The sequence below is a fragment of the Monopterus albus genome, unplaced genomic scaffold (genome assembly GCF_001952655.1).
Source record: "Monopterus albus unplaced genomic scaffold, M_albus_1.0 scaffold25.1, whole genome shotgun sequence".
NCBI classification, from domain to species: Eukaryota; Metazoa; Chordata; class Actinopteri; order Synbranchiformes; family Synbranchidae; genus Monopterus; species Monopterus albus.
In genome coordinates this window covers 2916560-2927546 of record NW_018127905.1, presented here as the reverse complement: position 1 = coordinate 2927546, position 10987 = coordinate 2916560, and the positions used below count along the sequence as shown (strand labels likewise).

The following is a 10987-nucleotide window of genomic DNA, read 5'->3' as shown; positions in this document are numbered from 1 at the left end:
AGTGGATCCACGGTCCGGAGGAACAGTCCATGGGGAGAACACAAAACAGTGGCTGGCTAGGGGATAAACACATACAAAAAAAAAGAAAAAAAAGAGACAGCATGGAGAAAAAATGGCCTAGAGACAAGAAAGAACTGGCAAGTGACTGAGGAGTGAAACCAGGTAATATAGTGAGCAACCTAATCAAGTGCAGCTGGTGATAAGGGAGTGAGGAACAGGTGAACGTGTTTAGTGTTAATGGGCAAGAGACAGTAGGAAAAGGTGAGGGAGGCCAGAGCGGCCGAGCAAACCTGACAATACTGTAATCATATAAAAATTATTACAGTGATACAAAATACAGTATAAAGTAAAAAATAAAACAAATTAACCTGCACTTTACCTTTGAAAAGAAGCAAGCTGGCATGAGGGGCCATTGTTGCAGTACACATATTGACTATATGAGTGAAGCGTGAGAACCATCGGCTCAGTTGTGACATACATCACGTGACGCTCAGCAGACAAAGCGTACTCATATTGCAAGACCTTGCTCGTATATCGAATCAAAATGTTTTGCTTATCTTGCAAAACACTAGCAAACCAGGTTACTTGCAATTCAAGGTTCCACTGTAACAGACAAATAGGCTACGCTTGGAAACTTTTGACAAATTGTCAAACATTCCTGCATGCAGGAATGTTCATTTACAGGGACTCACTGCTTTACCTGACCGGGTCTAACCTACGATCAGCTGGCCAGTGAAGCCCCCTGGGGCAATGAAAGATCAGCTCATCAACGCTGGATTCCCCCGGAGCACAGTACCCATTTGTTTTGACTGCTTGAGACCACTGTGTCTGCTGCATGTGATGTGTTGCTAGTAATTATACTACAATATTCTGATGCTTCCTTTTATTAACTACTGATCTTTACTGAATTCCTCTTACAGGGACTAAAATCAAACTTCATTATGTATAACTCTGCATGTCCTATTGTGTGCTTCAATTCGGTTACATGTTGAGTTCAATATTTCAGTACATGCCTATGAACATGATATACCTGTATAGCAATAGGTAGGAGTCCATCATCTGGGTGTTGGTACAGGAGACACAGTGGAGCAGCGATGTACTGAGGTTTACCCTTGATTGTGTTGGTGGGAACTCCGTCCATGATGGCATAGTCCAACAGGTAGATATTGCCTCTCTGGAAAAGAAAGAAGCAGAAAGACATGAGGACTTGCAGGGAGCTAAATGAACAATTACAAGCCATAACATACACAATTTTGAAATTCCTAAATTTGTGATGCCACATTAAAACATTTATTGATTGTATAGACAGATATAGTTAATTTCTCCACCTTGAGTTCTTTGTCCAGATTGGTCCCGTAAGCCATGGAGCTCTGCACCATGTCGGATGTGACAGGAAAGTTCTCTGGTAGCTTTGTACACCTCTGAATCATCCTTGGATTGCTGCCATTCAAACACTGGTAGCCAAAGAACCAGTCCTCCTTCCAGTGCTCCATACAGTACTCTGAGTCAAGTACACATAATTTGTATAAATACTGTACTTGCTAGTCAAATGCAAGTAGCCTGTTAATAAAGATAGTTTCTATTTTGTCAGCACTGAACGACTATTCCAGATCTATAGTACAACATCTATCGATAAAAGTCAAGTTTCAGCTTTAAACAGTATTGATAGAAAATGCTGCATACAACAGACTGTTGGAACAAAAGCTACACCAGTGCTTCTCCTCTCATGGCCACTTGTAATCTCCAAGCCAGTTGCTAACTCCTGCTAACAGGCTGGTCATTCATTCATCAGAGTTTTCACAAATGTACCATTTGCCTTACATCTTTCATCCCAATCATTTTCCTTGTGTACATATTGTAAATATATTTATTTAGCTTATAACTGATTTCATTATGCCATTTTTGGGTTTCTTGTTTCCAGTAAATGGGTTCCCTGAACTGGTAGTATTCACTCCTTTAAGACTTAGGCTGATTTAATTACTCTAAATAATAGTTTAATAGTTTGATGGAACTATAACCATCTGGTGCCCTAATCTAACAAGTTATTTGAATATTAATATTCCTTTTCCTAAGTGTAGTTATTTCCACTACACCTTAGTTATGCTGCCCACCAGAAGGCCGCCCTCCAAGAGCCGGGGTCTGTCAGAGGTTTCTTCATTAAAGGGGTTTTTTCTCTCCCTGCTGTCTCCAAGTGCTGTTCAAGGGGAATTTGTTGGGTTTTCCTCTATAATAATAATAATAATAACAACAGTCTAGACCTTACTTTGTAAAGTTTCCTGAGATGACTTTTGTTGTGATTTGGCGCTATACAAATAAAATTGAATTGAATATTTGTGACTGGTGAAAATTTTGTTTGCCTGCAGACATTTGAAATCAGGATTTCTAAGAAGTGTACTGATACTCCCACCTTCAGCAGAATAATGTGAAAACACCCTGTTAGTGACAAACTGTGCATATATACCAGTCAGTACAGACGTCTGACATTTTAGGGCATATAAACACAAGAAAGCATGTTTTTGAGTTTAGGTTTTTTTTATGCGTTTGGTATTTCTTGACCAATAGAAATTTGGTGGCTATCATGAAAATGCCCAACTTTTTGTCATTTTCTCCATCAAGTTCTATGACTGCATATTTACCTACCAGCTATGGGACTTCTCAGCTTCCAGAAGATCCCTTTGAAATCATCCAGGTCATTCCAGGACTTCCCAAACATAAAGGCCAGCTTCTTCAGAGACAACTCTAGCAAGCTGATGGGAAGGAATAGTGGGTATGTGTAGTTGACATTCATGTTGTTGGGGTGCAGATCTGATTGTACCGTTACCTTGCAGGGACTGAACTGTCATGTGAGGACCAAAAAGCCAGCCTCCACATGTTAAACTGGAACTAGGTATAATGAAAAATTTTTTAGGAACTGACGATATATGTGTGTTAGGGACAGTCGCTATGGGGTCAAAAAGTAAGTCCCCATCTTATTTAGAGTAATGATTTTGTTTAAGGTTAGGTGTAGGATCAGGGTTAGCATAAGTAGTGGTTGAGATGAGGTTACAAGTTCAGGAAATGAATGCAAGTTAATGTAGTGATGGAAGCAGGACTGAGAGCTTGTGTTTTTCAGTGTGTGTGTGTGCACCACTTACGCATACTGTAAGGAATATTCAAAGTCGCTTCTCTTCTCATTTTCAAAGCGGGCATCTTGGGGTAAATCTGCCTCTGTCTTAGCGTCAATACATTTGGGAATCCCTGGAGCCCATGTTACCCATCTGACACAGAGAAACAGCAGCAATATTAATATATAAAATATTTTAACACATCTGCTGTGGAATGAAGCTCTGTATTTGTGTTATTGCTAGACCTGTAGGTCTTCTGTCTCTCCTGAAGCTCTGTCTTCCTGTGTGCCAGCAGCTGAGGTAAGGAGTCGTCCCTTCGTGTCTTAGCTAGGGAGACAGGAAAGTGTACTTTTACCAACAGTTCAGACCTGAAGGGACTCATGCTCATTGCCCCAAGTGGGTTTTGGGGCCATCATAGAGAGGAAATGAAAGGCCCGTTACAGCAATGTGGGAATTTTGGGGCTGCTTATTTGGCTTTGTGGGTAAGAAGTGTCTTATGTTACAATATTGAAATCAGTCAAAAGTGTGTCTATTTGAACGTACACACATTAAGACTGTGATTTTGCTGTACAGATTACATTTACAACTGGCCCTGCCACACTAGAATTTGTATGCCACATTGTGCTAGCACAAAAATAGCATCTAATGTTTGGAACTCAAGAGATATTTAAATGGCACCCTGTATCCCATTGATGCAAAGTAAGAGTTTGTGCTGAGTAAGTTATGGGTTGGCTGCCTTGCTCAAAGGGACCTTGTTGGGTTTTGTTTTTTTTTTTTTTTTTTTTACAGCTAACCATTAAAAGCTGGTTCAGAATTAGTTGAATCCTCCTACCTGTGCCCTCTCTTATCTCCACTGTGACATCCCCTACAAGCCAGCGATAACAGGGGAAAGTCAGATCTTTGTCTCCACCTGGAGGCTCCACTGTGACGTAACTACAGAACCAGTTATCTTCCACCCAGTACCTCTGTTTCTCCAGTCTAACCAGTAGCAGGGAGCCTAAAGGAATATGACTGGTCACCTTGTACTGGTCCACCTGAAGGAGATGGATGGATACAAAAAGAGAGCAGAGAAAAAAAAAACTAAACTTTCAATCTGTGAAAGCAGTCAAATTCAAATAATACATTTACTGATTGAAACATTAAAACAATGGACAAAATGTCTTTGTCCAGTATACCTGCAATCACAACAGCATTAATAATTGCATTCAAAATGTTTTAAGTATGAATGTGAAATTAAAGATGGTAAAAACTGCATTCTCAAACCCTTATCCCTTATCCCAGTACAGACAGGATACTGTATAATGCTGCCAGTGTGTTTTGGGTCTTTCCAGGACTCTACTCACATTTGGATGAGCCAGGAAAACCTTCATTGGGAGAGACTGAGGAGACATCCTGATCATATGTAGGAACTGGCTTATTTTTGACACAAATGGGTTAGGCTCAATTGCTCAGTAAGGATCTCAAACTTACTTCTTTAGGAAAGTCAATTTGTATTCCTTAGGTCATTCTTTAGGTCATTACATAAAGCTCACCACCAAAGATGAGAGTTGGCAGATTGATTGCCTTCAGACCTTGCACCCTTTTTACAGTGGAAATCCAAAACAGTGCCTGCATTAAGTTGGTGTTTGAGCTATTTTATGATATACAGTATACTCCAGGCAATTTAGTTTAAAGATCCATTTATTAGTATGAACAATAGCAAAGACTCTGCAGTTGCAGTATGAAATAATATAAATACAAAATCATCCCTCTGTTGGCACTTGAGATGCATTATTCCAAATTTAATAAAGGAAATTCTTTAGAAATTGCACATTAAACATGAAGGAGCAAACAAAAGAGGAAGAATGAGGAAATAAAAATACTGTATATGTACTGTAGACTTGAGTCCAAGCTGATGAACTCTGAGAAATCAAATGGAGTTGAGGCAAGTCTTCCCAAATCATATACTACTCTCATATACTTACTGCTCCTCGACAGAAGTCCAGTCCAGGGTTGTCCAGCATGGTGCGCTCACTCTCCCCTTTCTCCCCCACCAGAGTCAGAAATATATAGTTGTTGGTGCCTGAATACTGTGATGTACCAGTTGCCACAGTTACATTGTAGACCTCCATCTTAGGACATGAACAGACATGCACACACACAAGCACAGTAAAGACTGCAGTATAAAGACAAATGAATCAGACTGACAAAGAACTCTGACAACATTTTCTCAAAAAAGCAAGTAAACTTTTCAAGTGAAGGTGTAGAATCCCCATCCACCTCATGTTGGAACTGTCACTCTTTAGAGACGAGCACTTAGTGTCAAAGTTTGATTTCACATGAAGGTCGATTACTAATGCATCTAAATTAAAGCTGTGTGTCAGTAATGTGGGTGGCACGTGGGCTCAATGCAAACACCAGGCAGGATACACAGGTAAGTATAAACGAAGTTCAGAGGACAACAAAACTGAGAAACACTCACTGGGAGTCTTTGAACAAACAATGAGATATAAACCAAAAATCTTAGCAGATGGTCATTGTGTGCAGTTCAGAAAGTGTTCAGACCCCTTCACTTTTTTATTTTAAACTGATAAAATTGCCTGTGTCAACATGTATAAAAACTTTTTTAAAGATGTATTAAAATAAAAAACAGAGCTCTCTCATTTAACAGCAATGACATCTTCAGTTTGGATAATTCTGTCTAAGATGATTTTGGGCAGATCCACGGTGGCAGACTCTCTCAATGTCACAGTTCTTTCATTCAGGCATTACTTTACAGCTAGTTTTTGTCCGTGTTCTATTAACATCTGAATAACAATGCCATGAGAAATGATGGACTGGACATCTCCAGTCTCGTCCACCAACCATTCTGCTCCTCAGGAGCCTGCCAACCAAACCCCATGCAACTGGGCTGAACCAGATTAACACAAAAGGAGGTGTCACATCCAAGGTAACATGTCTGTATTGCAGCCAGGGTGGCTATTACCTTATCTAAACTCTCACTCTGCAAGTGAATGGGTCTAAATACCTTTAATTCTTTTTCATTGTAGGAACCTGTTGAGCCAAAATGGAATGTATACCCTTGTCACACATTCTGCTTTTGCTTCCAACAGCTCACAATCAGCTTTGGAGTCAAGCTCCTGAAGCCAAATTTCAACACCCCTCAGGAGGAATAGCAGCAAATGTTACCCATCAGATGAGGTGCTGTAAAGAAGGTGTGTCTTGATTTGTAAAAAATCAAGAACACCATGTATCATTTTCCTTCCACTTCACAATTATGCGATACTTTGTGTTGGTCTATCACATAAAATCCCAATAAAATACATTTAAGTTTGTGGTTTTAATGTGACAAAATGTGGAAAAATTCAAGGGGCATGAATACTTTTGCATGGCACTGTATGTGGGTCACCATATTGTTTATCTGCCATCTTGATATTGTGCATCTTATTTACTTTTTTTTCTCTCTTACATACATAAACACAAACTCCAATAAAACATACGTACAGTATGTATGTGTGAAGGTATTTTGTTTCTTTACTCTGCAAACAATTAAAATACATTTTAGAGCAAAACTTATGTACTGCAATCAAAATACAGTAAATTTCTTTCCAACCAAAAAAGAGTTTGGATGTCAAATATAAACAGATTGGAATCAGACTTATTTTCATTTCAAACTAAGAAAATATCATTTAACACTTTTTTTTAGTAGCAGTGCTAAAAGCTTTGCTCTCTGTTCACAGGTCTAAGTCTGGTTGCGAATCAAAAACCTCTGCAGGTCAAAATGTTTTGGTTGCATGTCTGATTACAATACAGAGTGAGGAGTGAGGTGTAATACTGCGTCTCTGTTGGCCAGTGATGCTGGAGTGGCAGCTGTGACAAACCATTGACTTTGGCTGGAGGTCTCTGACCTTTACCTTTACTAATTCATTCAGGTAGGCTCCAGGAACTGACTTGCACTGAATATTCTGCTAGGCAGTAACATGCTGATATGAGTATATTTTCCTGGTAAAAATTTGACTATTATTTCAAGAGTAACCAAATGTGTGAGCCACACTGATGCAAATGAGCTGATGAAACAACAGATGTGACAGCCTGTGACAGAATACCAAGTCACTTAAAACCTGTTCACATTGCTTTATCACATACAGAACCTTTGGATAATATCTTACTTGTCTATTTATACCATAACTGCACAATAATAAAATAGTTTCTCACATATATAATTTATCATACATGTGAGGATAAAGTTAGCCCATGGCCAATTTATTTGAGCTATAAATTGTAACCTATTGAGATTCATATGACAATTTAGGCATGTTATGTTTTTATTTTCTATTAGTCTTTATTTAAGTGCTATGTAGCGCTGAAGAAAGGAGCTGAAGGAAGACAAAAAAAGGAGGAGGACAGAACCAGAGAAATGACTGAAGGAAAGAAAGAAGGGTGGAAGCAAGGAGGAAAGAGATAAGAAAGAAACAGTGGAGGAAGGAGGGATAGGAGGAACAAAGGAGGTTTTACTGTGTCTATGTTAATGTGTTTTTGAGCTCTTGACCATCTGACAGCTCACTCCAAATGCTTTTTCTCCCCTTTTTACAAACAGAAAACGTTGTGAGGACATTTTAGTTGAAGGAGCAGCAGCTATATATATGGTACATGGAGAAGATACAGGCAGAGAAACGTGCAGGTGCCCTGGTTAAGTTATGACAGCAAGGGATCTGGATGGGAGGATCTGGATGCCGCTCCCTTCTATCAATTTAGCGAATCTCTGCTTTCTAGCCAACAAAATACATAGTTGAACTGCTTCTCGCCAACTGGACAAACTGACTTCTCACATTCTGCTGCTCTGTGCTTCATCGAGATGTAACTCAATGAACCTGGACCCATTTGCCAGGATCCCAGTTGCACAGAGCTGACCATGTAATGGAGTTATTTGGGAAAACAAGAGGAGGTAGAATCTGTTTCTACATAAATAAGGGTTGTTGTAAAGATGTCACAGTGCTAGGAAACTTACACTTCCAACAAAGACTTAGAGGTTCATTCATTAACTGCAAATTGCTTTATTCCTTGTGGGAGTTATCCTTGTTTTTCTTGGTTGGTGTTTACATCCCTCCTCAGACCTAGGTTAGCAAAGAGCTGCAACACCTAGCCAATCAGATCATTTTGCATGGGATGGAAATATCTGGACCCCCTATTCATTGTCTTAGGTGATTTTAACAGAGCAAACTTCCTGCACAAACTATCCAAATACAGACAGGATCCTATACAGGTAGGCCAGGAATATATTGCCAAGGGAGATCAGAGTAGCAAAGAGAAGCTACTCTGAAAAGCTGAAAAACCAGTTTTCAGTCAATGACCCCTTGTCTGCATGGAGAAGCCCACTGAACCATCAACTGGATCAACCTGAATGTGCATTACTGTAGATTTGGAAACCAGAGCTCCACGCCACTCATAGCCAGCAGCTGCTCCCCCCGGTTTCACTTCCCTCCCCCCAGTCCCCACCCCCACCCCTGAAAATCAAAACAAAAAGGATGAAATGCTGATCTTGATTCTGATTTGTGTGCACGTGTGTTCTGGTATTACTGTTACTGCGAGTATATTAGTGTGTTTGTTCCAGTGTGGATATTAGGGTATGAATCCTAGGTTGTGTGTTACTGTCTCTTTTACTTTCTGTGTTAGTGTATGTGTGCTACCTTTTGTTATTTTCTTGCTTTTACTGTGTACATTAGTATCTTTGTTATTTTATGGATTTTAGTGTACTGTTACTGTGTGTGTTTTAAATCATCAGTTAAACATATGGTACCAGAGAGATCAATCTATTGTTAATGTTTTAAGTATGACTAGAAAGTAGCAGTAATGTCAAAAATACTGGTAATGAGAGTAGAAGTAATGAATGAGCTAGGGTTAGGGAGAGGACAGGACATAACAGGTAAGGACACATTGTGGATTAGAAAAGACTCCATTAATAATTAACTATGCCCCCACCGTTGCATACGAGTACACAGTGGATTCAGGCATGTGTGTGTGTGTGTTTAAAAAGATGAATAAAATGGGATGAAAGTTACTAACATGAAAAGAAAGAGCAGACATATCCTCAAGAAGACTCCTGTTTTGGAGCTCAAAGTGTCCAGAAGGACATAAAGGCTGAATAAACAGGTGAAATAATAGTAAAAAGCAAACAGTATAATCACAGCTAACCATACATGAGAGTATTTAGCTCACTCACCTTAGTTATGTTTCAGGTAACTCCTGCTCCTTTCTTGCCTTTGGCTCTGTTTGAATTCTTATAGTACCCCCTGTGTCCTTTTCTGCTCTTTCTCTTTGATAAAAGCCCACACAGTTCTTCGCTGTATGTCCAACAGTTACCTAGTCAGCATGTCATGTCAAAATGCAGTTATCCTATTCTGTCTCTGTGTCCAGTTTCAGTCTTTCTGACAGGAGTTTCAATACCACACTTACTCCCTCACTTCTCAGCTCTACTGACCTCATATTCCCCTCAGTGTGAATGTGTTATGCTGTGTAGTCCCACCCCACTGTTCCACACACACATGCACGCTGTGTTTTCATTCCTTGCGGGGACTTTACATTGACTTACATTCATTTCCTGTAGACTTATCCTAATCTTAACCACAACCACTACTTGCCTAGCACCTAACCCTGACCCTAACGCTTAACCTAAGCCTAACTTTGCCCTAACCTTAAAATTGCCATCCTAAAATTCAATAACCATGGGGACCTTCCTTGTGGGGTAATCCGTCCCCACAATGCGAGTGTGTTAACAGGTTTCAGTCCCCATAATGTAAGCAATACCAAGGCGTGCATGCACATACGCACACAGTTGCATAAGGGAAGTTGGGTCAAAGCCTGAGCTGCGAAGTGTCAGTTAATGTTTAACTTTGCCCTAACCTTAAAATTGCCACCCTAAAATTCAATGACCATGGGGACCTTGCTTGTGGGGTAATCCGTCCCCACAATGTGAGTGTGTTAACAGGTTTCAGTCCTCATAATGTAAGCAATACCAAGGCGTGCATGCACATACGCACACAGTTGCATAAGGGAAGTTGGGTCAAAGCCTGAGCTGCAAAGTGTCAGTTAAGGTTCATGTTTCATGTTACAGCATAGCAGCATCAGCTGTAAAAATATAATTCAAAGAATTAAGTGATGTTACAAAATACACCAAGTTTACAGGAGACTGCAAGACAGTCCATGGGTAATGGTAGATATCAAACTCATTCTTCAGTGGTAAAACAAAGAAATTTGGCCATACACATTTCTCAGAGTTGGGATACACACACCCATACACATGTATGCATACACCAGAAAACAGTCATTACCAAGAGCACAGTTATAAAGTGGGAGTTCAGCTCAACTGGAACCTGTAGAGATGTTGAATTCCTGTGGCAATGTCAGCCCTTATTCCAGGCAGAGCTACTCAGAGGCTCCAGAAACTCAGTGCCTGCAACACATTGCTCTGGTCTGCACTGCAGTAACCTGATGATTATAAATCCAGTCATCAGGTTTCTCCTCTAGCATGGATGTCTTTTGGGAGCAGGACCTTACGCATTTTAACTGCACAGAAGGTGTTGCTTCCTAACTTTTTTTTTTTTTTTTTTTTTTTTTTTTTTTACATGCTGACAGTGCAGAGAGAGAAGACAAACAGGCAGACAGAACGAAGTTCTTCTTGATTTTACTTGATAAATCTAATGAAAAGGAGACAGGATGACAACAAGAGTGGATAGAGGAGAGACAAAAGAAGAAAAGCAACAAGACACAACAAACAATCAAACACTGGTCAGGTCGATGTGGCCGGTGACTGCTCATCAGAAATGTAGAGCTGGCCAGGGCCAGGGCTACCTTTCTGCAGGGAGAGAGAGAGAGGACACACTACGGGAGAGGGGAGACCGTTAGTG

General features: G+C 40.1%; 1 protein-coding gene across 2 annotated transcripts in view; it reads right to left on the bottom strand.

Annotated features, from left to right (window-relative positions):
* Positions 1 to 9891, bottom strand: part of alox12 (arachidonate 12-lipoxygenase) — a 17079-nt gene extending 7188 nt beyond the window's left edge. Inside the window, exons 1-8 of one of the 2 annotated variants that reach the window (XM_020595004.1) lie at positions 9304 to 9891; positions 5069 to 5215; positions 3937 to 4138; positions 3350 to 3431; positions 3135 to 3257; positions 2641 to 2747; positions 1329 to 1501; positions 1031 to 1174 (exon numbers count right to left, since the gene is read on the bottom strand). In XM_020595004.1, the coding sequence (XP_020450660.1) occupies positions 1031 to 1174; positions 1329 to 1501; positions 2641 to 2747; positions 3135 to 3257; positions 3350 to 3431; positions 3937 to 4138; positions 5069 to 5215 (978 nt within the window). In that variant the 5' untranslated portion in view covers positions 9304 to 9891. Of the gene's footprint in view, positions 1 to 1030; positions 1175 to 1328; positions 1502 to 2640; positions 2748 to 3134; positions 3258 to 3349; positions 3432 to 3936; positions 4139 to 5068; positions 5706 to 9303 lie in introns of those variants that run through there. The other variant, XM_020595005.1, reaches the window with a different exon arrangement.
* Positions 9892 to 10987: the final 1096 nt, after the last annotated feature.